Source organism: Epinephelus fuscoguttatus, linkage group LG6, assembly GCF_011397635.1.
Source record: "Epinephelus fuscoguttatus linkage group LG6, E.fuscoguttatus.final_Chr_v1".
Classification (NCBI taxonomy): Eukaryota; Metazoa; Chordata; class Actinopteri; order Perciformes; family Serranidae; genus Epinephelus; species Epinephelus fuscoguttatus.
In genome coordinates this window covers 35612145-35640099 of record NC_064757.1, presented here as the reverse complement: position 1 = coordinate 35640099, position 27955 = coordinate 35612145, and the positions used below count along the sequence as shown (strand labels likewise).

At 42.8% G+C, this 27955-nt stretch overlaps 2 protein-coding genes across 3 annotated transcripts in view; both read right to left on the bottom strand.

The window, feature by feature from the left end:
• Window positions 1-42: 42 nt before the first annotated feature.
• Window positions 43-9888, bottom strand: ubac1 (UBA domain containing 1). The gene is made up of 10 exons (XM_049579275.1): window positions 9451-9888; window positions 7467-7587; window positions 7307-7380; window positions 7106-7213; window positions 6879-6981; window positions 6177-6285; window positions 5728-6076; window positions 5022-5108; window positions 4759-4897; window positions 43-2503 (listed from the first exon to the last, which is right to left on the bottom strand). The coding sequence occupies exons 1-10, from the start codon at window positions 9586-9588 to the stop codon at window positions 2388-2390; spliced, it is 1344 nt and encodes a 447-aa protein (XP_049435232.1). The 5' UTR covers window positions 9589-9888; the 3' UTR covers window positions 43-2387.
• A 2157-nt stretch (window positions 9889-12045) lies between these two features.
• LOC125889937 (neurogenic locus notch homolog protein 1-like) overlaps window positions 12046-27955 on the bottom strand; it is a 51550-nt gene continuing 35640 nt past the window's right edge. Inside the window, exons 17-34 of one of the 2 annotated variants that reach the window (XM_049578241.1) lie at window positions 27774-27926; window positions 27394-27622; window positions 26615-26816; window positions 26058-26211; window positions 25772-25956; window positions 25015-25147; window positions 23180-23437; window positions 22894-23006; window positions 22183-22757; window positions 21499-21933; window positions 21210-21358; window positions 18306-18519; window positions 17892-17982; window positions 17435-17600; window positions 15752-16050; window positions 15218-15365; window positions 14992-15089; window positions 12046-14861 (exon numbers count right to left, since the gene is read on the bottom strand). In XM_049578241.1, the coding sequence (XP_049434198.1) occupies window positions 13482-14861; window positions 14992-15089; window positions 15218-15365; window positions 15752-16050; window positions 17435-17600; window positions 17892-17982; window positions 18306-18519; window positions 21210-21358; window positions 21499-21933; window positions 22183-22757; window positions 22894-23006; window positions 23180-23437; window positions 25015-25147; window positions 25772-25956; window positions 26058-26211; window positions 26615-26816; window positions 27394-27622; window positions 27774-27926 (4982 nt within the window). In that variant the 3' untranslated portion in view covers window positions 12046-13481. The remainder of the gene's footprint in view (window positions 14862-14991; window positions 15090-15217; window positions 15366-15751; window positions 16051-17434; window positions 17601-17891; window positions 17983-18305; window positions 18520-21209; window positions 21359-21498; window positions 21934-22182; window positions 22758-22893; window positions 23007-23179; window positions 23438-25014; window positions 25148-25771; window positions 25957-26057; window positions 26212-26614; window positions 26817-27393; window positions 27623-27773; window positions 27927-27955) is intronic. The other variant, XM_049578242.1, reaches the window with a different exon arrangement.

Here is a 27955-nt window from a genome sequence, read left to right as displayed (position 1 = left end):
TGATTATTCACTCAAAGAAAAACACAGAGCCCAAAGCATACAGCCACAAAAAATAACTTTAATGCAATAGTGATTTAAATGCCAGTAGCCATGAGGCTGTCTGAATGAACAGACTGTGAGAGTATATTGCATAGGTTGTTAATCGGGGACAGTCCTGCATGGAAGCTGAGTGAAAACAAAAACCTGTGAGTCCAACACTCCTTCGGTGTCCCAAAGCAATAAAGTCCGTTTTGTTAATTTTCTGTTCCTGTTGACCATTTTTGAAAGACGTCTGCATGTCCTGCGGATCTTTAAACGTACAATCTCCCAAAGTTTGTTTCATGATACTACGGGAGAGTTTCTGATGCAAACTAATGCAAAGCATGGAGGTGGTGAGAGAGCTGGTCACTGTGGCCGTGATGAAGGTCCACTGCAGTGCGGAAAGTGTGCAGAGAGGCTTCCAGAGACGCGTGTAGAAATCCTTCTTCATCATTCAGACATGCTGCACTACTTTAACTCACACTGTGACCTGCCAGTCCGTAAGCACATTTTACAATGGTTTGTAAAAACAACATTTGAATCATTTAATTTTTTTTCACATTTGTAGATTAGCTTCGAGGTTTGCTAAAAATGTTATAAATAAGAACAAGTTCCTAGTTTGGCTTCGATATAAATAATGTAATAATACATAGTTCAAACAGACACTTCTCTCTAAAAACATTTAAATATTTTCAAATATTGCATTTACGAAACCATGTCCTGTAGTGCTCTTATTCATAAAGATCTAGACAGATTAGTTAAAGCCATTTTCAAATGCCAAACTAGACGGGGGTGAGCAGAGGTTTGCCGTAATGACAAGTTTAGAAAAACAATCTCAGCCTCCCTGAGCAGAAAGTCACATCAATACCACATTTTTTTTAAATATTGAATAAAAACACTCAAAAGCTTGGCAAAACACACCATCCTCCATTTTGTGTTTTAGCTCTCGGTACAACCAGGAGAGGCTACGCTCGCCTTCTTATAGCTGGAGATTTTAAGTACTCAATGCAAAGGCTAATATTGTAGAGCACACTACCCATTGCAGTTCACACATCTCTAACACTCAAATCAAATATATTTCTTTACAGGTCAACAGAAGTCCTTGCTATTGCACAGAAATACAGGATTTTTTTTTTTTTAAATGGGTACAACTAATGACAAGGCAGGTTATATAGTGACATTTTGGTTTGGTTTGACAGCATAAATGTTCACTGCTCTCAAAAGAAGAAAAAAAAAGTAAACCAAAAGACCAACACTGGTTGCGCCTCAAATTCTATTATTTCTTTGTGAAGATGCTCGCACCTCCGCAGCATGAAGTGAGCAACTTTATCATTCAAAAATTAAAGGTTAAAAAAGGCAAACCCCTTTTGATTAGGCTCAGCTTCGTTTAACATCCCACCACAGCCTTTTTGAGACATAACCCTTCTTTAAACTCCCTCAGTGCTGCAGTGAGTGATATCCATAGAGGTGAACAAGTGCTAAATGAGCGCAACATGATAATATGACATTCAAGAGCACATCGACAATAAACACACAGGCCTAATATATAAGTTTCTTGTAAAAACATGACTAAGACACAAACAGTTTAGTGTACAGCTTTTGTCTAAAAGGCAAGAAAGTCAAATAAATATCCTCGAAGAAGCTTTTCTGCTTTGAACTGAGAGGTGCTCAGGTGACTTACAGTGACCTCGCAGGCGTGAACGGAGAGAGAGGTAACGTGTCCGTGAGGCCGTTTTCAACGACCCAAACGAACACTCAACTTTGACCACCGGCCTCTCAATTAAAAGCGGTCACTCTGATAAAAACAAGACCAAGGGGGAAGAGAAACAGAACGTGATACCGACAGAAATCATCCACACATTCACCACAGATGAAACGTAACAATTTAAAGAGACAGACAAAACTGTAATTGATATTTAAATATTGCAAAACATACAAAAACAGTTTTCTTTGAAGTGTAAACATTAAATCGATGTCTGATGTCATTTCTGCACATGGAGAAATTATATAAAATAAATCATGTCTGTCATGACTATAAATTGTTCTCGTTAAAATGTAAAAACAACATACTAAATCTCATTTTTATTATTATTACTGTAATAATGTTTATGTTAACATTTGTTTCGTATAAGTGTTTTTACTGTACTGTTATAAATAGTTATATGTGTAACATCTTAATTCATACTCTGACTCCTCCAGCTTTGTCTTTACAAGGCAAAAACAATACTTGTGTCTCTGCCACACTCAGATACACACACATAGATCCATACACACACACACACACACACACACACACACCCACACACCCACCCCAATATGGTCGCACACACACACAAGCTGCCACAGTCACACGGGGTCACCAGGAGGCTCTATGTGCGATTGAGGGTCTGGAAGATTCTGGATATTTGGAGCATGACTGGGCCGGTCTCCGGGTCGTTCATCCACTGGGTGCTGTTCAGAGGATTCTCCAACATGTCTTCAAATGCTGCGTACACACACAAAGCACACTGGTAAGAAATATATTCAACAAAATCCAGCTGTTTTTAAAAATTCTTTATAATAAAATGTAAAAACAGTCTCTTCTCCTAGATCCCTTGTGAAGGGCGTCTAAGTGGTATGAAGGTAATGATTTTGTGATGGTGAACTGATATTAGCATGAACTCAAACTATTAAATCCATCTGTTGATTACAAACTCTTAGAGGCTATCTCTGGTATTTTTCAACCTGGACCCTTGTTTCCATGTTGTTATGTCTAAGGGTGCTTTCAGACCTAGAGTTGTCTTGCTTTGGTCTGAATCAGGGACTAATTTGTCACAAAGTTGTATAATAGCCTAGAGTTGGTTCATGTTCTCATGGCAGCATTTACAAGCGGACCAGATCAAATGCCTTGCATGAGAAAGCTGCTCTTGATTGGTCAGAATTTCCATGTGGGAAAAATCCAGGAAGTAAACAAACATTGACGAGCTACGGACAAGAAGTATGGAGATATTTTGTGGTGTCAATTATGTGGTCTTGGACGTTTTAATCTGGGGCGCCATTAGCCGTTAGGTGTGCAGTTGTGCTGCTACCCACTCCCCCCTCAGATCTCCGCAAGTGTTGTGAGGACACTAAAACTTCACCAGTGCCTCCCTCGGCATGAGGGCGAGTAGATAATGGCTGAATTTTCATTTTTGGGTGCACTATCCCTTTAATTCTTTGTGGCATCAATTCATAGAGGAATGGAAACATTCATCAGAGATTTTGGGCCATATTGACATGAAAGCATCACACATTTGCTGCTTATTTGCCTAAATGCACTGAGTTGCTGCCACATGATTTGCAATAACAAGCAGTTGAACAGGTGTATCAAATAAAGTGGCTGTTGAGTGTATATTTAGAGTTAAAAACAGATGTTTGTTAAGATTGTGTCCTACTCTGTCTGTTTAGATATAAAGAGATTATATCCCCAATAAAAAGTGAGTGAAAAGAGTAAAACACAGCGGCCGCACAGGATCTATGTTAAAGGGATAGAGCACCCAAAAATGAAAATTCAGCCATTATCTACTCACCCATATGCCGAGGGAGGCTCAGGTGAAGTTTCAGAGTCCTCAAAACACCGAGATCCAAGGGGAGAGGGAGTAGCAACCTAATGGAGGCTTACGGTGCCCCAGATTCAAACGTCCAAAAACACATAACTGAAACCACAAAATATCTCCATACTGCTCGTCCGTAGTGTGCTGAAGCCCCGACATAAAAAGCTGTTAGGAAAAACGTCATTTGAACTCTGTTTTTAGCCTCATTGTAGCCTGTAGCTCTAACTGCCTCTCTGTGCACTGCGCTCACATGTGCGAGCTTGCGCGAGACCGTGAGAAATGGACACTGCGTTCATGTGTTTTGTTTTGTTTTTTTTAAAGATTATTTTTGTGGGCTTTTTGCCTTTAATGACAGGACAGAGTGAAATGGGGAGACAGAGAGAGAGTGGGGACTGACATGCAGCAAAGGGCCGCGAGCCGGACCCGAACCTGCAGCCGCCACAGCGAGGCAATGCCTCTTTACATTGGGCGCCAGCACCATCCACCACACCACCGACACCTCCACTGCGTTCATGTGTTGAGCGCAGTGCACAGAGAGGCAGTTAGAGCTACAGGCTACAATGAGGCTAAAAACAGAGTTCAAATGATGTTCTTCCAAACAACTTTTTATGTCGGGGCTTCAGGACGCTTGGATCACTACGGACGAGCAGTATGGAGATATTTTGTGGTTTCAATTATGTGTTTTTAGACGTTTGAATCTGGGGCGCCGTAAGCCTCCATTAGGTGGAGTTGTGTTGCTACCTCCTCTCCCCTTGGATCTCTGCAAGTGATGTGAGGACTCTAAAACTTCACCTGAGCCTCCCTCGGCATATGGGTGAGTAGACAATGGCTGAATTTTCATTTTTGGGTGCACGATCTCTTTAAGTGAGTGTGACAACAAACCAAACTGGCGCTGAAATGCAACCGTGCATCTTTTTTTAAACATTGGTCAGAACCAAATGAACTGCACTGCACATGTGAAAGCGCCGTCAGATGTCACACTGTTAAACATCCTCATTCTGTAAAGCTTGTTGCGTTTACTGAAAAAGCACTACCACACAACAGAGTGAAAGTTTTTGACATTATTTAGATCAGAATTTTCCTCTGAAGTGTGATTCACTTGATTTTTTGTTTGTTATCAAAGTCACCAACTATCCTGTCATGTCCACTAAATTTGATCTGACTGTACCTAGCAGGGTCTTGGGATTAGTTAGACCCAACTGGACCACTGGATTCTCCAGAATGGCTTGAAACAACGGGCTGTTGGTGTCGATGCCTTTGTCTAGATCCTCTGGAGAAGGTTTCCTGTCACCCAGCAGCCACTCACACTGCAGGACAGAAACACACAGTGAGAAACAAAAATAAAGAGCTATTTTTCAAATCTGGTACTGCTGTATTTTTTCAGCCCTAGCTCTGCATGTAAACACCACAGACATGGACGTGTAAACCTACCGCAGCATCCTGTTGGTTATTATTCACCCTCAGAGCATCAACCACCTCCTTTTCATCAAACCCCATCTCCATCAATGCAATGACAGCCTGCAGAGACAAAGACAGCAAATAATGACGTGTTCAGTTTAATATCTCTCGGTCTAATAAATACAGCATATACAGTCACACTTCTGAGGAGCTCAGCAGGTGTCTTTGGGGAAAAAACATTTCAGCACAGTGGAAGAAGTGACTGAGTGTTCCAACCATCAAAATGGGAGTAGGAGGAAGAGTTTTGTTGGGTGATGGCGTTTTAATAACTTTTCTATTTTTGGAGATAGTAATAATTTTGCCTTGGATAACAGAGGTACATTAAGCTCTGCAGTTAGGGAAATGAGAAGACTCTGAACGCAATCAAAGTGATATAAAAACACCTAAAACAACTAACACTGTATATCCATGAGTGCAGATTTCATTATTCTCTGTTCACAGAGTTAACAGGCTGCCTCCGTTCATCAATTCCAGTCCTATATACTGTATGTTTTATGATGCCATTATAGACTGAGCAGTCTGACAGTTATTACAGCTGCGTCTGGTATCTGGCAAAATAAATTTATGATCCTGGAGCAGAAGTGAGGCTGTCTTGCATCTTCCATCTTTCTACAAAATACAGAGTAATGGAAAGCTCTGAAATGAGTTGTATAAAAGTAATATTCATAAAGCCACCCACTCTTGAGTCCGGTCTGAACTCCCGTTTCCTGCGGATCCTCTTGAAGATCTCTGTGAGCTCGTCTTGCCTGCTGCTCTCTTCTGTGCTCGATTGGCTAGAGAGGCTGCGGAGGAGGTTAGGACCGGAGGCTGAGGCTGAGGCAGAGGCAGAGGCAGAGGCAGAGGCGGAGGCTGAGGCTGAGGCTGAAGCTGAGGCGGAAGCTGAGGCAGAGGCTGAGGCTGAGGGGCCCGGTGTGGCAGCAGCTGTGGCTCCTGCTGCCCCAGAGGAGTCCTGGCCAGGTATGGGTGCGTCTACAGAGGGGTCATCTACATGCTCGATAAGCCACTCCATTGCCTGGGTCACCGACATGCTGCAGAAAGAAAGAATGAGATGAGAAAGGTTTGTTTTCTAAATCACTTCTACTCATTTTCAGTTGTGAGTGAGTTGTAATTTAACCGACTCAGACTTACTGGTTCAATCTAAGAGCTTTGATGGCTCTGCTCTCGGGGAAACCCATCTCGGTGAGCTGCTGAAGGGCCGTTTCATCCACCCGGTCCTCTTCATCTTCATCCAACATCGCTATGAAAAGCAGAAACACAAAGAGATCAGAGAATTGAAACTGGGGAGTTGGGGAATATGTGTGAAATGTCTACAACAATAAACATCGGGATCTATTCTTGAAGCAACAATACATACTGAAATATGTACTCTAATGAGGTTCACTACATTTAGCTTGATGGCAAAAACTTCAACAGTACAAAAAGACAAAACAGAAATATCTTATACCTCACCTGTCAGAGCTTTAAATTAAAATAGACTTAATCAGTTTATACAAGTAGCTCAGTGGTTTGCACTGTTGCTTGAGAGCCGCCAGCTGTAACCTTTCTGTGTGGAGTTTGAATGTTATCCCCCACCTCTGTGTTGGTAAACTCTGGGTGCTCAGGTTTCTGCCCATATGTCAACTTAAAACCCTGTGCTGCCCTCAGAGGTCAATGTGTTCATGTTGTAACACACTGCAGACTTGTCCAGGGTGACCTGAGGTTGGTTACAGCCCCTCACGATCCATCATAGCATAAGACGTCTCGAACATTACTGAATTTTTGTCATATTTTAGCAGAAAAAAAGCTTGCTTCCCTGAGTTGTAAACTGTTGTAAGGTATTTTTAGCTTTACCATTGGCCTTTTTGAAAAGTTCAACAGCATCAGGGTTCAAGGCGAGAAGCTTCTGGGCGACTTCAATGAGAGAAACCAGGATTTTTCTTAGCTCCGTCTGAAACTGGAACAACACAAACACACACACACACACACACACACACACACAAACTTAAACTGTGAGTCTTATTCATAGAATCTGCATGTTAGGTTTCTTTAATCTAAATCCATTCCACCAAGAGCCTTACATCTCTGATGTTATGCTGGGTAACAGTGCGGTCAGTGTGGCGTGTGGACAGGTTGGCGGTGGCTTTAAGAATTGCGTCTTTGTCTGGAGCCTTGTTATCTTGTTTCTTCTGTGACAACCACGATGAACGACAAAAGGACATAATTAAAAGCAGGCAAAATAAAGACGCCACATTTCTCATGCTGTCTGGCTGCGAGCTTACCTTTTCCTCTGAACTAACGTCTAGCATCTTTGGAGGGGTCGGTGGCGGCCTTTTCTTTATGAGCAGCAAAACCTCTACAACGTATATGAAACATGGTCAGCTCAAGGAATACAGTGTAGGACGATCATAATCCCGGAACTTTAAATAGAGTGTTCCATACCTTTATCTTTCAGATTTTCATCAGCGACTGTTTTAGTGTCGGTGAGGACTCTCTCTGTAGCAGCATGTATGAGTTTATGGTGGGTAAGTGTTTTGGGGTCTTCTAGACTTCCGTGCACATACTGTAAAGCAAGCACATTATGAAGCATCTCAGAAATAAACAGCAAACAGGAGGGGCTCTTGTTATTGTCAAGTAATCTGTAATTTTTTTTCCTATTTACTTAAGTCATATTTGTGTCATATTTTCCAGAACTGTCACAATCCACACAACCCGTGAAAAAAAAAAAAATTGCTCCTCTTAACGGCATTTGCAAAAATCCACTGTAATTGAATGAAAACAACCAATCAGAGCTGAGGAGTCTCTAACACAGCTGTCAATCATGTCAATCACTGCTCTTGAACTGCAGCCAAACTGTCAAACTAGGCAGCGCTGATCAAACATGAATCAAGATTCTGTAACTGTATTGCCTAGTTCTCGTCCCAAGTGTTTTCAAAAACATATTTTAGTATACTGTTTAGCTGTAAAATGAGAAAGATTGTGACCCACCAGCCAATTACAGCTAAACAGTACACTAAAATATGTTTCTGAAAACATCTGAGGGGATATGTAGGCGATGCAGTGATGCACTAATTTGACAGTGATTGACATGACTGACAGCTGCATTAGAGACTCCTTGGCGCTGACTGGTTGTTTTCCTTCAGCCTTGGTAGATTCTAGCAAATGCCATCAGTATCACTATGATGAGGCAGAGGAGCATGACTGTCTGTCTCATGCACTACTGTGTGGATGTAGTGACAGTTTCAGCAAATAGAAAATGTTAGAAAAAAGTGACAACTGCGAATTGTGTTTTTTGTTTCATCGACAGTGCAAAAGCTGAAAAGACTCAATTCACAATTAGCCTATTTAAACGAAAAGTATGTCTGGCACTTTTACTTTGCAAATAGTTTGAATGATTTATTAGTTATTTATATTGTTGTCAATGGATTCTCCATAAATTAGGCTATTCGATTCACAGGAAATGTATCCACAACAATTTTAATAATCGATTTACTGTTGATGTCAAACATCAAGAAAGAAAAAGAGAAAAATTCCCTCTCTGTCAGTATTTTCTCTTTATCATATGATTGTAAATTAAGTATCTTTTGGTCAGACGAAACAAAACATTTGAAAACCTAACCTGGGACTGCGAGGAATTATTTTTAAAGGTACTTTAAATAGCATAAGTGTATATTTATGTCTAAATTTAGTACTTTATTTTTTAAATTCTGATATATATGTATCTTTTTGTATTTTATCTTTATTCTATAAGTATTCTATTGCCATTCAACTTGCTTTTCTATCTCTGCTATTTGAGCTGCTGTAACATGTGAATTTCCCCGGTGTGTGGGATCAATAGTTTTATCTTATCTCATCTCTTATTTGTGACAAGTTGTTTTCATTATTTTCTGATAGGCTATACTATGATTTAATCCACTGGCTGTTTCAACACTGAACCTATAAAGGTAGATAAAATAAAAGTATTACTAAAAGCCTGATGTCTGAACATAAATATCAGCCCTTATCATGATGACCTGGCCAATATGATGCTGCAACATATAATATGTCACTGAATCTGCACCTTCCCCAAGTAAACATGAGACGTTAACAGGGACCACCACTTGAGGTTATGCTATAGAGGCCATAGAAGGAGAAGTGAGATGAGCTGTGTAATAATAGACAAGCAGTAAAGCAACATGCCTGTCAGACTAGCCACTGGGAGCTGAGAAAGGGGCAGAGTCGGACAGTTAGCTAGCTAGCTTGAGAGGGGCAGCCAACCTGCTAAATTATAAATAGCAAGGTCTACCCAGTTACTATAAATACAAAGCCAGTGACACTGACACTGGCAGTTTACACAGAGGGCATGTTAGGCTGCAAACACCCCAAGCAAAGGAGTGACAGGACAAAAAAATGCAACAAGGGAGAGTCAAACAAGCCAAAAACCTACATGTTTCAAGCACTTCTCCTTCAGTTTCTCAACAGTGGTGTCTTCCGTGACCTCCTCCAACCACTCCGTGCCGTCCATAGTGCAGATGTGTATTTTCAACACTTTCCCTGCGAATATTTTCTCCTCCTGGACGAACATAGCTGCAGCCTTGAGAGTAAAGAGTACCAGTCCAGTGACGTTAGCTAGCAGCAGTTGCTATGTGCTCCTGGCAAGCTAGCGTGCTAACGTTAGCACCCAGCTAGCCGTCGTTCTGTAAATCCGCCGACAACAGAGCGAGAGAAGGCGCCGATTAGCTGAGGGCCATCTTCGGTTTCCTCTGCCGGTTTTCGGTGCGGTGGCAACCGATTAGGGTGCTCCGTGACCACCAAGTTGTTTATATTCCCAGCGAACACACAAGCAGCCAGCCAGCAAGTACCCTATTTTTACTGTAATGTTTGAACTTTGAACTTCAACGGTGCTACTACCTGTGCATCATGGGAGCAGTAGTTCTCTTGAGTCACAAGCTGCCCCATGGATACAATCAGCTTGGTTCAGAAAACTCAGCACATGAGAAAGGTTTGCCTTCAGGGTTTTCTGGCAGAAAGTCTTTTCTGGGTAAAATAATCTATTCATTTTAATCCAAACATTTATTTTTCACCAGATCTATGCACAAAAAATACTTTCTGTCAGAAAGCAATGAAGGCATACTTCTCTAACCAGCGAAAACTCACTCCAACTTTTACACACACAGTCAGCATCTAAAATATTCCCTTAACCATGCAATAAACAAGGATGGATTACCATGTAGGAAAAAGTTGAAGTACTCGGGGCCCCAGACCTCCAGGGGCCCCACACACTCAGGGTTTACTGTGTGTCAACGTGTTTGTGCTAATTCAATTGGTACTTTTATTTGGGAATATGCATGATTAAAGCACAATATCAGCTGTCATGACAAGGACGCTTATCAAATAATCTGACAAGTTTTTGTTTTTTTTTCAAATACTGGATTAATAATTTGATCTAAAATTTTCAGAAAACAGTGAAAAATGCCCGTTTCCTTAAGTCTAATATGTCATATTTAAATGCCTTGTTTGGTCTGAGCAGCCGTCCAAAACCCAGAGATATTCAGCTTACAGTAATATGAAAGAGAAATAAACAGAAAATCCTCAAAACTGAGACACGATACAAAAGATTTTTGACACACTTAATTGTAAGTCCTGCTTTTATTTATCTATTTATTTTTTGAGGTGATATGTTAGGAGAGTCTCTGTGTCAAAATAAAATTACACACCGTCATTATCTAAATTTTGTGCTTACATTTAGTTAAGGTTTTGTGTTTAATCAAATGACCTCACAGCAAACGTGGGACTGGGTAGTATTCTATCCACATTGAATCAGGTATTACTTTGTTTTACACTGCACTGTAACTATTATCCTTGTATTTTGCGCTCTGTTTCAGTACTTTAGATTTTTTATTTAAAGCATCTTGAATTGTCTTGTTGCTAAAATTTGCTACAAACTTGCCTTATCTTAGAAAAAACTGTACACAATGCACAAAAACAGTCAGGAACTGGGCAGCGGGGTAAGGTAGTTACAACTGACCCCAGTGTACGCTGTTATGATGGGCCCTAAGGGACATTAGTTACTTGTTATGTGCCTTAACTAGCTACTGTGTAATGATATTATCACATGATCAAATAGAGACTTGACACTGGATAACACCAACATATATATCTACCAGAAATCATCATCGCTTCTATGTATAGGACAAAAACACCATAGATAGTAGTGGATTATTCTTTTAACTACATATTTTTATACCTTATCTATAGTTGATGTAGACTAAGTATAAATTTTATTTTTTGCTACTGGCTATTTTCCAAAAAAAACAAGATGGAGATAGATTTGCTTTTTCAATTGCATATAAAGCACATGGCACCATTTTAATTAAATGAGTATTTCTTAACACAGGCATATTTCTAAGGTGGTAAGGGCCCGTTTTGTGCCTAACATATTGTCTGAGGATCCGCTCTCTATGGGCCCTCTCACCCCACCATGATCCCCAGTGCAACTGCCCTGACTGCACTGTCTATATTTAGGGCCCTGGAGCTGAGGATGGGCATTATTTGGGACCCAGTCAATCATTTTTTGCTCTTAGCTCTGCAAGAGGGTTAATTTGGCAGTGGCAATTAGTCATGCAAATATTTCTTTATTAAGCTGTGGCTTTAGGTGTTTCGATAATATACTCAAAGTGCAGAAACAAGACAGCTGGACCTTCAATTTAGTGTGAAATTTAAAGCTAAAAATTGCCACCACTAGAGGGAGACACACTCAGTGAAATATGTGTACTTGGCCCCTTCATGCAAAAATGTTAAATGATGTGCTGCAGTGTGAAGAGAGAGGTCATTTTATTTTAAATGTAAAAAAAATCTAATGACATATAAAGTAATTGCTGCTCAGCACTATCTTACACATACACTGTGGTTAATGTGCTATGGTTACTTATATAACCTTGTTTCACACAGCTTTTATTGAAGATATTGAGCTTTAGAGATCTTGTAAAGTAATTCAACCCAAAAAAGACAGTTCTCATAACTTCAAGACACATAAGTGCCCTTTATTATAACAAGAAACATTTTTACAGATTGAAAAAGAAAAGGGGAAATACATTTCTTGCAAATTATAACTTTATAAGAGGAAGGAAACATATTGCAGATATCACAATTTCACTACAACCTAATGTTTTTTTGTTTTAAATTATAACATTTTGCAACCAGGGAGTGTCTCACAAAATATTGAAGCAGAGACATCTGAGAACGTAGCCAACAGCTGTAACAAAAACATTTCATAATATGCACAAATGGTTGCCTCGGTGGATTTTTATGCGTTACAGAACAGTAAATAAATATGAATTTATAAAACCTCAATATTTATGTATTTTAAATTTTTATGAGAAAAATGTCTCCTAGCAATATATCGTATCTATTTGTATATAGTTCAAATTTATTTATGCATAAGGGACAGTAAAATACAAAATATATATTCTGTTCTGTTTGACATTTTAGAGGCCGTTGACTGGTGCAAGACCTATCAAAAATTGCATGCTTAAGACATCAGATTTCTTAAACAAAATCTTGCTTACAAGGGAAAAGCGTAATGTATTTACAAAAGGAAGAACACAGCCATAGGCTCAAACTAATAGGAGGGAGAGGGGAAACTGAACTTTCCTTTTCCCTCTGGACAACAACATACACTGTGGCCGACGGGCCAGTTCTCAAACACCAACAGATACTCAAGCCTGTCTTAACCGCCAATCTCCAAGATGGCTGCATACTGTACAACATATCACATCTCCACCACATCTCTACGTATGAATGCGATCAAATAGAGAAGCACAACATCGTGTTGTTCCGTTGATTCAAGAAATGTACACAACTGTAGAGAGTGTAACTAAGAATCACATGATATTTTAAAAAAGGGGAAATTGTGAAAACATACAGGACACGTGTTCTGTAACGTCCACAATTTATCATCGACTGACTAGAATATTTCCCACACTTGGAACAAATTGAAATAACACTGAAACTTAAAGTGTGCTATATAAAATGCCCCATAATCACGAGTTTATTTATAAACAAGATTATACAAAAACAAAAATATAAACAAAGATTGAGAAATCATGTGAAAAAAAGGCAAAGACTAAAAGTCCTTAAGGAAATAAATACCCAGTGTGTATGCTGCGGCTTCACTGCAGAGAGGAAATGCTAAAAGAAAAGAGTCTCTCTAAAGGACTGTCTCTGTCCTGCGTATGACCCAGCACCTTGGATCTGGAATTTCTGTAAGCAGGCAATGCGTATAAATAAGGCATTAATAAATAAAAAGAAATGAATGAAACACAGGTGTTGCTGTTAGTATAAAAGCATATAAAAAACATCCTATTAAATCGTGTTTACAGCTTTGCCCTTTTTCTTTTTTTTCCACAAAGAGTGCCTTCTTTTTTTTTTTATAAAAAAATATACAGCAGCTCATCTGGGTGTAAAGATACAAGCTTTTTATTTGAACTGTTCGGGTATATGTCCAATCTGAGACTGCATGCTTGTTGGTGGACTTGAAATGCCCTCGGACCAGTCGGACATGTTGGAATGAGGAGATGAACTTGACCACTGATCGGGGGAGCCGGGGGAAGGGGTCAGAAAGGGGTGGTCAGGGACCTGGACCTGATGGTTTGGGGTGTTGTCCATGGGGCCTGAATAGCTGTGCTGGGAGGGTGGGGTGAGAAACTGGGTGCTGGGCATTGACTGGCTGATGGAGGAGGGCATGATCTGGGTCTCCTGCGGCAGGATGGTGTGGATGGGCATGCTGGAGTTGCCTGTGCCCTGCTGGAGCTCCGGGGAACTGAGCTCCCCACTGATGAAGTTCTGGCTGTTGGTTGAATTTGAGTTCTGGTGCTGCAGCTGGATGCTCTGTTGTTGCTGCTGCTGCTGCTGTTGGAGCTGCTGTAGATTCTGCATCTGCTGCATCTGCTGAGCCTGCTGCTGCATGATGTGAGGCTGTGGACCCAGCCTGGTGCTCTGGATCCCCTGGTAGGTTATCATCTGAGACAGGCTGGTGGTGGGGTGGCCATTGTGGAGGGAAGTCATCAACCCGTGCTGCCCTCCCGGGTGCAGGCCTCCCTGACCACCAGCAGCTCCTCTCATTGGGTTGAACTGGCCTGGCTGGCTCAGGTTGCCGTGCATCCTGGACAGCCAATCACACTGGCCGTTTATGGCGCCCTGGCCACCTGAGCCAGACACGGGCAGATGAGTGAGACGGGGAGGCAGCGGGTCAAACTGCATCCGAGCCAGCTCCTGCTTGTTTGGCATCACCATGTGATTGACAGATAGGTGTGGGTCAGACATACCCTGCAGGTGGTTTAGGGATACAGATGGTGACTGCTGGAAAGGTGAGGTCATCATGGGTGGCGAGGCCACATCAGAGACATAGCCGTGTGGAGACTCCAACGAGTCAACTGGTGACAACACAGCTGAGCTGTCCAGGAGGTTTCCAGACTTCCCATCCTGTGAATTCTTCTTCTTCACCTTCATATCTTTGCCCTCCTTGCAGCCGATGCCCTTGGCGCTGGGCTTGCGTGCCTTCTTGCCCTGGCCTTGACCTTGGGGCTGAGGCTGCTTCATGCCGCCCAAGTAGCCGTTGGGCGAGCAGAGAGGGGGAGACAAAGTGGTGCTGAGTGACCCTCCATGCATGTGAGGACTCCGTACCAGGTTGTAATCATCCATCAGCCGCACAATATCGTGATGCATCCTCTCCTGTGCAATGTCTCTGGGTAGCCGGTCCATATGGTCAGTTATTTCTCTGTTGGCAAAGTGGTCCAGTAAGACCTTGGCTGTCTCGTAGCTTCCTTCCCTGGCAGCCAAGAATAGAGGGGTTTCCTCCTGAGGCAGACAGAAAGGAGACAACGCATTAAGAGATTCGCAGAGAGCCGGGGAATGTTGTTTCAGAAAGATGTTTCACTATTGTTTTAGAGAACTAAGAGCAGGAAGAGAGAGACAGATCACTTTTTACCTTGTTGTTTTGCATGTCCTTGTTGGCACCATTCTTGAGAAGCACAATTGCAGCCTCTACGTTATTTACTGCTGCGGCCCAGTGTAGGGCTGATTTACCTGAAGAGACAAAAAAAGGTTTAGATCTACAATGTTCTTTTGATGCTCTCCAATGATTAACTACATTTATCACTAAAGTGCATAGATTTTTAGGCTCATATAAGCAGCATAAAACAGAGAGGCATTACCGAAATCATCGATTGCATTGACGTCAGCGTGACAGTTTATGAGCTCCTCCACCATGCCCTCCACAGCCAGCCTGGCAGCCAAGATCAGGGGTGTAGTGCCATCGTGCATGCGGGAATCCAAGTCTGTGGCGCGGTTCCTTATCAGGATCTATAGAGACGTACAAAGGGTTACTCCTTCAGAGCTAAACGTGATTCCATTGACTCAAATATTCTAATAAATGTACAATTTCATAATTCTAACCTCTGGTAAATCTGGGCTTCAACACTATACAGATTATTTGACAGCTCTACCTTTTAGGGCAACTAATGATTGACCAATTTATCATTTAGTCTACAAAGTGTCCAAAAATAGTAAAATATATTTAACTGACAGAAATATAAAGCAAAGAAAAGGAGCACATCTTTGCATTTAAGAAGCTGGCAACAGCTAATGTTTGATGACTGTGATAAAGCTTAACATCCTTTATATTTCAGTACTTTAACTAAAACAGCTAGGAAATTATTCATAGTTAGAGTTGGCACATGAGAACCCACCTGGAACACCCCCTGAGCATCAGCTGCCACAGCAGCATGCAGAGGCGTCCTGCCCATGTTGTCCTGGATGTTGGCGTCAGCGCTGGCCTCCAGCAGGCGTTTGGCAGCGTCAGAGCGGGCATATCGGGCGGCCAGGTGAAGAGCGGTTTCACCTGTGCGGTCAGTCTGGTTGTGAAGGTTAGCACCCTGGTAGATGAAGTCATTTATCACGTTGGCTGAGGCGTCCTCCTCTTCCTCGCTGTTGCCTGTTTCTAAACCTCCCCCGCTGCAGGATGCGATCATCAGCGGAGTGAATCCATCTGGACAGAGACAGGAGAAGGAGAGAGGGGTGTATGAAAGACTTGTGGGTAACAAACTGCATGGTCAGCACAGCACAGGCCCAGTAACTGCCACAGGAGTCCGCACTTCAAAGCAGCAGGGAGATCAAAACAAAGCAACAAACAAATCGAATGTGGATTTGACACTTTTGCCTGAGTTGAATCATCACAGCTCTCTCCCTTCGATAACGGATTCTGATCAAGGCCCCGGCACAGGAGAAGCTTCAGAAGGAAAAGTGAAGCTAGGGGGATAGAGGCCGGGGCTTGCTAAAGCTAGGCTGCTGCAAAAACGAAGCATTAATATCTAACTGTGAGAGGCAGCTCAGTCAGTCGACTTGAATAGGTTTTCTCCTCTTCAAAAGGATAGCAAGCCCCAGATCTCGCAGATTTGGTCGATTCAAGTGCATCGATCCACGACGGGGGAAAAAAAGTGTGCTCTCAAGTTGTTAACCCTGTTACTTTGATTTTTCATAGCTTTTCTTCAGGGAATTTGGCACTTACTACAAAATTGGGTTTTTGCATTTGATGCCTTCATTGGTTTTTGTAATGTGGAATAGAAAGAAAAAAAAGAAACGCAGAGGCCCATTACTGGTCAAATGATTAATCTGATCAGGAATCAGTGTTTTCCCCCAGGCGCCTAGCTTCCAGCCGGCTGCTTTGAAGAAGATCCTTTACCCTGAGGACATGGAGCTTTAGCTACTCCTACATGCACCATTACACACACACACAAACGCACACACTAGAAATGTGAAACATTCGCTCAGTAAAGACATGAATCAATCCAAACGCACACACATATAGAAAATGTGTGAATCAAGTCACACACAAATAGAAATACTGAGTTGAGTTATGAGTCAATCTGCTAAATCTTTTTTTAGGTTTGTGTCTTCCTTTGACCCCTCCTCACAAGTTTATTCCTCCATGCATTTAAGTTGTTAGCAGTATCAAAATGTAATTTTTCCTCATCAAATTGTTCAGTTTTGAAGTATTTCAGAGGTCTAAAGAGATAAAACTATCCAGTACATCCCAAGAAAAAAGCAACAATGAGAAAAACGTCACAAATAACAGCTAATTTTGTGTAACAGAACAACGTTTTTTACTTTTTTATACCTGTAAGAAAAGTAATAAATTCTTCCAAAAAGTTGATTCCATACATAGTTTTCCACACAATTTGAGCTAACAACCACATTTTACGTTATCATCTGTCGTCTTATCTCTAAAATCCTGTAATATGTGATGTTTTTTTACCAAGTCAAATAAACCAAAATTAGTCCCACATCCACTAATTCTGTCCACACGCATTGGCACAAGATCTCCCTACCATTTTCTTATTTGTAAGTATAAAAGTAAGCGTTTAGTCACCCACCTGGTCCTCGGACATTGACGTCCATGCAGTCATTCTCAATCTCACCCTGAGGGGGTGTGGGAGCGATGGAGGGGATGCGCAGGTCAGCAGCATCCAGATGCTGCTGCGTCCACTGGCGGTGGTCCGTCTGGTCGTCCACCTCCAGTATAGCCTGCTCGTCAAACTGCTAGTACAGGGACAATAAGAGGTTAGGCAACTGAACACCAGCATGAGCGTTTAAATTAAATCACAATATAACAAAAAAATTTTTAATTGTAAATAGATGAAAAAATTCTTAAAAACAATAATCTTCAAAAAAATTGAAAATGCTCAATAAAGCCGTTTTTGAATCCTATAAAGGGAATTTTTAAATTTCAGAAGTAGTTTTTTGGAGGAATTTGTTGATCAAGTGGTAAAATAAAAAATCAAATATCCCTAAAAGCTCCACTTATTGTGAGTTATGTTTCCGTTTCCTTACCCTGAAGCGTTTTGCATCCGAAGGCTCGTCTTCTCCCCATTCATTCTGGTTGTCATCCATGAGTGAAATGTCCGAGGTGTTTTTCAGTGGCCTGTGATGAAGCAGAAAACCCAGTAAAAATCCATCTTCCCTACTGCTTCCATCTCATCCGAGCCACTCACCATTAATGGTGCAGCAATGCCGAAAAACAAAAGCATTGATTAATTCCATACCCCACCCCTCTGCCCCAACAAGTCAATTAATGCGCACCTAAACCCGCTATATCATTATCATTAATGATCCAGGCAAAACCCCCTTTCCCAAATTTCTCTGATCACCAGTTACACCCATTCTGACCATCAGAACTAGCCCGTCACCTGACCCGCAAAGAAACAGGTGACACCGAGCGCCACTGGTGAATAAACGGAAACTTACTTTAATCCCACGGAATCCTCTCCGACAGGCTCACGTCTCTTCTTCTTGCTGGTCTCTGTGGTCTTGAAACCCTCGGGGAGCCAGAGGCGCCCATGCTCATGGCGGCGCTTTCGGGCAGCCACCATCCCCACTCCGAGGAAGGCCAGTATCCCTACGCCACCCAGGACCAAGTAGATTGGGTAGAGGTCCTGTGAAGACGGAGGGTCCACACCGCCTGGTAGGAAAAGGGACAGCATGGTCAAGACGGGGCCGAGGAAGGGACGTGGACCGGCAGAGGATAGACCAGGACACCCAGGATCAGCCTGAGTGTTCGAGCAGAGCTAGTCCGGCTCTTCTTCGCCCCACGCTTCCCACTCCTAAACACACCGCAACCAGCAGCGAGCACCAGGAACTGACTGACGATCCTCACCGTTTGTAAAGCTAGCTTCTACTATCTATTCAGTAATAATCAGAATTGCTAACCACTTTTCATCAAAAAAGAAAAAAAAGGGATGGGGCGTGATAAAAAAAAAAAGAGAAAAGGGGAGAAAAAAGAACACCACCACCTCCTCTCTCCCTTTTCAACCCAGGGTACCAAGAGACAACTTTACCATTTCTTCTTTAAGAGAAAAAAAGGAGGGGGATTAATGAACTTCAAATTACTGCACGCGCTTTAAGCTGTAAAGACGAAGGATTTATTAGGATTTTCGAGATAACAAAGACTCCCAACTTCTAGCACACTCCCGATCAATTTTTCCCCTTCTCTTTTTTTCCACTAACGATTTTGAAATGATAAACTCCCCCAACCTAAACCCTCAGAGATGCATTAAGTCCTGGTATTACATTCAGCGAGGTGAAGGTTGCAGCAGCCCCTCACACTGTGGGATGAAGTGTGTGTGCGTGCATGTCAGAGTGTGTTATCTGTGGACGTATATGTGTACATGTCAGTGAGAGGAAGAGAGGCAGAGAGGCAGAGACAGAAACAGAGCGTTATATTGTGTGAGTGGGGGGGTGGATGAGTTGATTTGCAGCAATTAACCATTTTGGAGCCTGAAGCCAGTGGATTTACACACAGAGGGAAGGATTGATTGTTTAGGCCATGAGATTCACAATTGTACTTGTTCACCGCTGCATAACAAATACACAATCAAAGAGTGTTAGGGTTAGGACCCAACCAGGGGGCGCGGCAGGTACTTTCAGTTTGAGTGTGCGTGGAAGAGCACGTGTCTTATCCACTTGTGCATGTATGTATGGACACTAGAGCCAGGCCTTAAAGGACCATACCAGTGGTGCTGCATGTTTTAGCCTTTTTACTACAAATCATGTTTGTCTTGCGTCACAACAAGTCACAATGTAAACCTTTCAGATGTGTTTAAGAGTTTTGGCTGTGTGTCCCCTCATATGAAATCAATTACCAGACTCTTAAAACTTATTTGAGTTGTGCAAATGTCACAGAGAACATAAATCTGCAAATTACTTTTGCATGTTAATCAACTGGCAAACTCCAGGGCTGAAAATTGAAGCCAACGCAGAAGTACCAAAAACTGCAGTTCTTCTAATGGCCACTTGAGGCTGGCTCCAAAAGTGAGTCAATCCCCACAGACCCCCATGTTAAAATACCCAACTTTAAAGAGGAAATAAACATGCTTACAGCCTGGCAGCAATTAGCATTACCACAGTTAAACGTCGTGCTAACCATGCCAGCAGCTAGCCTTAGGGTTAGCTCCACACTCACATTCAGATATCTGGCCTAAAAAATCCCAAATGACTATGGTGGCTTAGAAAGAGGAGTCAATAACCAATTGGTGATGCCATGGTGGCTACGTCCATTATATTATACAGTCTATGGGTTATATAACTCATATTAATAGGGCTTAAATAACTATGGGGATGGCCGCTTTGAGTGACAGGTGTGTGCCATCTGTTGACAAGCCGCTACCACAGTTACAATGTTCATTAAATAAAATAACCATGGCGTGACCCGAGATTATCAGACTATGGGTGTAGCTGTATTACAGTATGTTTTTAGAACAAGAAAGTCAATTTTAATGTTCCGTATGTCTCTCTAATGAGCATTATGACAGTTAAATATAACTGTAAAAACATTGTGCTAACCAAGCCAGCAGCTAGCGTTAGGGTTAGCTCCACCCTCTCGTTGAGATATGGTCACTTCTGGCTCCAAAAAACAAAACAAACAAAAAAAAAAAAACGGGAGTCAGTGACCAATGGGTGATGTCATGGTTGCTATGTCCATCATTTTACACACTCTGTTGTGTTAATACAGTAAAAGATGAGACTGATGATGTTCAAAGATATTGTTGTCAACAAATTAATGAATCCCATAAAAAAAACAAAACCCAGGTAATCTTAGTCTGTCTCTTAATAGTCATCTTAAAAGAATTGTAGTTTTATATTTAAAAAAATACAACATAATTCCCTCACACAACATGTTACTCAAATAGAAGTAAAAGTGCATTTGTTGGGGACTAGTTTCAGTGGCGAATGAATACACATTTGGTGCCCTGGTGAGTATTCCCCACAGCAGGGTATTGTATGTGGAATTGAATCAAAGTATACTGCAGTGCCCAGTCTTATCATGATGACGGAATATGTTGCCCAGAGCCTACGTGTGTTTTTCGTAGTGATAAAAAAAGTGCAGTGTCCCACTCAGTGACTTAACGTCCATTATAAAGACTTTTCAAGCAAGTTTCACAAATCTGATTATGGATTCTAATCCTGAAATGAAAAGAAACCAGTGGATGCTGGGAATCATAGGGAAACTATATCCAAAATATATTCAATTATGACACAGCTCTGGATTTAAAAACCTGCAAAACCTTCAAACATGCTGGCGCGGTCTTTTAACTTGCATGTATATTAATACGTTTTCTTTGATTCATGCAGACTTGTATGGAATGTACTCACTAAAAACAGCTTCAATGGTGTAGGGAACATCCAGTTTGCCACTGGAGGCCAAAGCCCCGAGGAAAGCTGCGGCATCATTGGTGCTCTGGAAACACTCAGTAGACTGTTGGAAGCACTGCCGGTTGTCCACCTCCAAGTGGACGACTGAACTGTAGAGAGAAGAGAAGCACATACAGAGGTCATGTTGAATCAAAGACTACAGACCATACTGAAACTTATTTTGTACAGTAAATCCTCGAACACTACGCTACAGTTAAAGAATGAATCATTTGAGAATATTCATGCTCACCCTTTGATCTGCAGATGATCCAGCTCCCTCTTCGTTCTCTGGCTCCCGTCTGCCTCATCATACAGGCTCCTCTTCACCACGTTCAGAACCTTGCCAGGAACCTCTGACCAGGAATCCACTGAGCGCTTCACATTGTACTTCTTCAGCTCATGTTCGTTTCCATAGTATGGGTACACCATCATCTCGCCCTTGGCGTCCTTCCTGAATATCACGTTGGTGCGGAGGACGTGGCTCAGCTCGCGCAGGAAGCCGAAGGAGTTGTTGAGAAGGTGCTCGGGGGTGATGTGGACCACCAGGACCAACTGGCCCACAGCAAGCTTCTCGGGCATGTTGTTGGCACAGTCCAAGCCGTCCCACCCACACTCGGCATTGTTGCAGCCCTGGTCGCAGTGGCCGTCAGCGTAGTGGTCCTTGCAGTACTGGTCATACAGAGGACTGGAGACAAAAAGGTTGAGTTAGATGTACGGTAATTTAGATGTGAACTTCATGCTGTTGGGTTTCATGACTGCTTATATGACCTGTCGTACCAAACACTATTACACGTCCTGAAGCTTTAGAGAGGTTAATAAAAAGCGAGGGTGTCCAAGAATGAAGCAAAGAAACACAATTATTGACTTATCCCAATACTTGATCAATACACTTCCTCAAATTCTAATTAAATATATAGATACAAACAGCACTCACTTGCACTGTCCCTCCAGATTCTGACAGTCAAAGCCATCATAGAGACATCCGGCGTTGTCGCACTGTGAATCACACTTTCCGTCGTTGAAGTATCTCCAGCACTGCAGCGAGGACGAGCAGTTCTTCCACGGATCGTCAAAGTTGAGCGAGCAGTCCCCGTTGTCCCAGCCGCACTCGTGGTTGTTACAGAGGACGTCGCAGAACTTGTTGTGCTGAGCTTCCTCGCACTGCGGGATGTGGCAGCTGACGTCCACGTCCGACGGCGGCGGTTCGATGTTGTTTCCAAACCCGCCCTGGAACTTGGGATCCAGAATGTGGCATAAAAGACCGTTGAAGTATTTGGGGCAGACGCAGTGGTAGAACGGTGCCTCAGAGGTGTATTCGCACGTGCCACCATTGTAGCAGGGGTTGGAGTTACAGGGGCTGTCGGTGGGATACTGGCACTCGGGCCCGGTGAATGATGGGGTGCACAGACACTTGGGACTCTTGTGGCCGGAGATGCACGTGCCTCCATTGCGACAGTGGAGGCTGCCGCAGGCCTGGGCATCATATTCACATGTGGAGCCAGTAAAGCCCTGGACAAAATAAAGGATATTACAATTTTATTCTGGTGAAAACTTCAGGTCATTAATTCAATTTTCTATTTAAACACATGCTTGCATTGTGGGGTGTAAGATTTGTGTGTGTGTGTAGGAGTGTGTAGGTACTCACAGGGGGACATTTGCAGATGAAGCCATGCGGGGTGTTGCTGGCTACAGCGCAGGTCCCTCCATTGCGACACGGTTTTCCCTTACATCCATCAAACACTGTGTCACAGCGCTGACCTACAGACGAGTCAGACATGAAAAATGTATTTGTTTATTATTTTCTTGATTAATTGTTTGAACAAATAAATGAAAGTAAACAATATAATGTGCCCATACATTATCAAATTTCTTCCTCCGTTTCTACACTGACTCAAAATATCTGACAGGTTTCCTCCTGACCGTCTATGTACCTGTGTATCCAGTGCGACACTCGCAGCGGTAGTTGTTGGTGAGCTGGATGCAGCTGTGCGTGCCCCGCGGGTCACATGGGTTGGACAGGCACTCGTTGACGTCTCCCTCGCAGCGCTCCCCTACGTATCCTGCAGGGCAGGTGCAGTGGTAGCCTCCCACTCGATCCACACACGTCCCTTTGTTGAAACACTTGGGCTCTTTGGTGACTGGGTCGATGAACGGGTTGCAGTCGTCGATGTTGATCTCACAGTGCACACCTGGAGGGGGTGGCAGGGACATGCAGAGTCAGCTTTCAATAGTTTAGAAACATTTGACTAGATGTTTTTGCAAAATTGACCAGATAAATTGTTTTGTTTGTCGAACATAAGGATGCTTAGATATCTTTTAGAGTTAGCTGAGTGAGAGTATCAGTTTACTCCGTTTCCATCTTCAGTCTGCCATTGCGTCCAGTCTAAGCGATTTCTGTGGGGGATGGGGATTTGATTTTGCCTAACCAATCACTACAGACCAACACATCTGACTCAATCTAATATTATTCTAAGGCCACACTGATGTATAGCCATGCCAATGCACCTGTTTTGCCGCGGTTTTACAAGTAGAGCGACAAAGAGTACAACAAGCTAAAGGGTTAATCATTATTCCCCTGTGGCGCCCTTTGGTCATTTTTTATTTTAACCAAGAAATCTCTGTTTCATGTGCTGATGCCAGAAGAATCAGTCAACTCGAACTTGGTGGAGTGGGCGGATCCACACAAGAGAGCAGCAGAAATGCAGAACTGAATGCACTTGAATATCTCTCAAGTAATATCATTATCACAATATTTAACATTGTAGCATATGTTCCTCATATTTTACAGCCCTATTTTTCTTATCAAAAAAGAGTAGACATTAGGTTATGATAAATCCATCCATCCATTTTCATCCGCTTATCCAAAGCCAGGTCACGGGGGCAGCAGGCCAAGCAAAGCACCCCAGACGTCCCCCTCCCCAGCAACGCTTTCCAGCTCCTCCTGGGGGATTCCAAGGTGTTCCCAGGCCAGATGAGATACGTAATCCCTCCAGCATGTTCTGGGTCTGCCCTGGGGCCTCCTACCAGTGAGACACGCCCAGAACACCTCTATGCCCAAGAGGCATCCTGATCAGATGCTCGGACCACCTCAACTGACCCCTTTAGACACGAAGGAGCAGCAGCTCTAGTCTGAGCTCCCTCCAGATGTCTGAGCACCTAACCCTATCTCTATAGATAAACTCTGACCCTGAACTGCAGTGATCAGTGCTCTCATACAGCAGGGGTAACGTTTAGATAAAAGGATATATAAATGTGGTGAGTTCATTATGTCTTGACATCTTACAGGCCTTGTTGTTTCACAGACAAATTCACAGACTTAAAAAGAGTCACAAATAAATATTGAGTGCTAAAACAAATTCTAAAATCTGGCAAAAAGCAAACAAATACACAAAAGTAGCCTTGTAAATCCTGAATCTAAAAAAGGATCTATCTTGAGGTGGATTTTTGCCCAACATTACTGCAAAGCTTCTAACATTTTTTTTAAGTTTCTTCTTCTCCTGTCTCCTCCAACATGTTGGCTTTCTTGGGATACACCCAACTCTGCTGGCACTTTGGGCTGACCTACAACACACACTCCCTTCATGTGTGAGGGGAAAAATCAATGCCGTATTTGACAAGAAGAGGAAAGGATGGAGGCAAGACGGGAGGAGGAGTTTTGCAGACATGCCCCGGCTGCTGTTAAGCCCTAATTAATGAAGCGTGGAGACAAGAGGGAGAGGATGGAGAGGCAGAGTGGTGTGGAGGAGTGTGCGTGGGGTCCACTGACCTTGGGTTCCCCGGGGACAGGAGCATTTGTAGGTATTGATCAGGTCAATGCAGGTGCCCCCGTTCTGGCACGGCTGGGAGAAACATTCATTGATCTCGTCAGAGCAGTTGGTCCCCACGTATCCTGGCATGCACTGAGAGAGAGGAGGAGAAGAAGAGGCAGAGAAGGAGGAAGAAAAGGAAGGGAGAGGGAGAAGAGAGGAAAGTTTAATCGATGTCTGACATGAAACAAAGATGGGTTTTTGTTTACCTGGCTATTTTTCTGGCCTCCATCCTGCCAAGGCCAGCAGATCCTTTATTCCAGAGGAGATTAACATAACCAAGCTGTTTGTCTTCTATTTATAACCAGGCCTCTTCATTAGGACTGCCTACTGTTGTTCAGCTGAGAGGACGCCTCTTTACACCCAAGCATTTTAACAAATTCATCAAATAAAATTGAGTTTTATGATTTAAAGAAAAACTTAAATGACGTGTGCAACTTTGTCGAAGTTAGATGACGTAATGAGACCTTTGAAATGTCAAGTAGAGTGGCTCAATTTGCAAGTAAAATCAACTTCAAATTAAAAGATGATTGGGCTGATTTTCACCAGAAAAATGTCAGCACACAAATATATGTTTAACTAAAATATCTACAAGTTACTATAAAAGGTAAAATAACATACCTGTTATGGATCTATTTAGACCTGATACATTCTGATAATAAAATATTGCATTGACATGATTACAGACATTAGCTAACTTTATTTTGGTGCTGTTACCTTGCAGGTGTATCCACCCAAGAAGTCAGTACAGGTGGCTCCGTTCTGGCAGGGGTTCGGGGTGCATTCATCCACCTGCTCCTCGCAGTAACTTCCAGTATATCCAACCTGGCAGTGGCAGTAGTGAACGTTCCCTGCATCCAGACACTGACCCGAGTTACGACACAGATGGGCGACGTCAACTCCTGAGTGAGAATGAGACAGTGAGTTTTTCACCAACACGCTAATTCACACTCGGTATATGATATTGTGATTTTAATATGCAATAAGGAGAACGCTGACTTACCTCTCTGTTTGGCTGCCACCTCACAGGAAACACTTGGGACGTCACAGTAAAGCCCCGTCCAGCCTGTCATGCACTCACAACTGTACGTGGTTCCTCTCTGCCAGCATGTTCCCCCGTTCTTACAGGGTGATGAGTCGCACCAACGAACCAAGTTCTGAAAGGTGCAAACACACAGTGGCTATGGGTGCTGGTTTAATCCAAGAAAGGCACAATGGTTCCTCCAGTTGGGTTGGATCATGTTCTCACAACAAGCTAACCATACCAATCTCCAAAAGAGTTTTTTTGTAAACCGACTGAAACCCTGGCGAGGTAGTTGTTCTGGTCCACATACTATTGCTTTTTTCACACCTGCCCAAATGAACCACATCAAGGGGGAAAATGCTCCAGGATTTATTTCACCCAAACAAGACAAGTGTGAAAACGCCTTAAAAATCAATTCCTTTTAACTTTATCCCAGTTTTTACCAAGACAACTAGCCGTCTTTTGACCTGCAAATCATCAAATCAAAGTATACTGAAATACACAGGCTAACTTTAAGCCCCTCTCTGTCCTCCTACCTGACAGTTCAAACCGATGTATCCATGTGGACAGGTGCACTTGTAGGTGCCATAGCTGTCCTGGCACGTGCCGCCGTTCAGACAGGGTTTGGAGTCACACTCGTTGATGTCATGCTGGCAGTAGCTCCCAGTGAAGCCCGGTGGGCATAAACATGTGAAGGTGTTGATGCCGTCCATGCAGGTGCCGCCATTAAAGCAAGAGCTGCGGAAAAAAAGAAAAGATGGGAATGTTTGTATAAAATTCAGCTAAATGAGATTTAGGGTACTCTGCAGCTTTTTAGGAAGAAGAAAGCAAATCAATGAAACTCTCATTACCTGAAGCTGCAGGTAATTCACATCTGACAACAAATAGCTTTTTTCAAGCAATGCCCTACTTCATAATAAACTCCCACCTGGGAGTTTCATCGATGATGCTGAGGGATACCACTCTTGGCATGTTAACAAACAGCTCTACAGCTAGAAGCTCATGTTGAGTACAAGCTACTTAACCTGCTGTTGAAGGGACAGCTGCAATATAAAAGCTGTTGAAGTCAGCTGGAACATCTATGCTCCACCAGAGGGGGCAGTGGTGGACAAGAAAATGAGGACTACATTAATAAGTGGATGAAAGTAAACCTGTTGATCTGAACACATGTCTCACTCACCAATCTGTGTAAATACACACAAGGACCAGAGTTCACCTGTCTGTCTTATCTCTTAAAACAAAGCTCTGTGGTCTGAACGTGATACTCTGAGCTCTTGATATTACTGTGACACTTTGTGATGTGTGATCTGTGTACCTCTCAGTGCAGTCAGGAGTGTTGTTTTCACAGTGGATCCCACTGAAGCCGGGCGGGCAGGTACAGGTGTAGCTGTTGACGCAGTCAGTGCAGTTGGCTCCGTTCTTGCATGGGTTGCTCTCGCACTCGTTGATGTCCTCCTCACACTTTGTGCCCCGGAAGCCGGGCAGGCAGGTGCACAGAAAGCCGTTCACCTCGTCCTTACAGAGGCCTCCATTGCTGCAGGGATCTGTAGAGGGATAGACAACAGAGGGCATTTGACTTAGATCAAACAATGCTTTTGGAAGTCTTTGTTAAATGCAGCTTTTGGTCTTTTTTCTTGAGTCTACATCATATCAATTAAACAAAAGAAGTAAAGGAAGAGAGACAGGAGAACATACTGGGCTTGCAGTCATCAATGTTGTCTTCGCAGTTGCGTCCAGCGAAGCCCGGTTTGCATGCACAGCGGTAACTCCCCAAAGTGTTCTGGCAGGTTGCTCCATTGCGACAGGGATTCTTCACACACTCTTTGATGTCCACCTCACATGTTTGGCCTTGAAGGGGTGGAAAGAGGAAGGTAAAG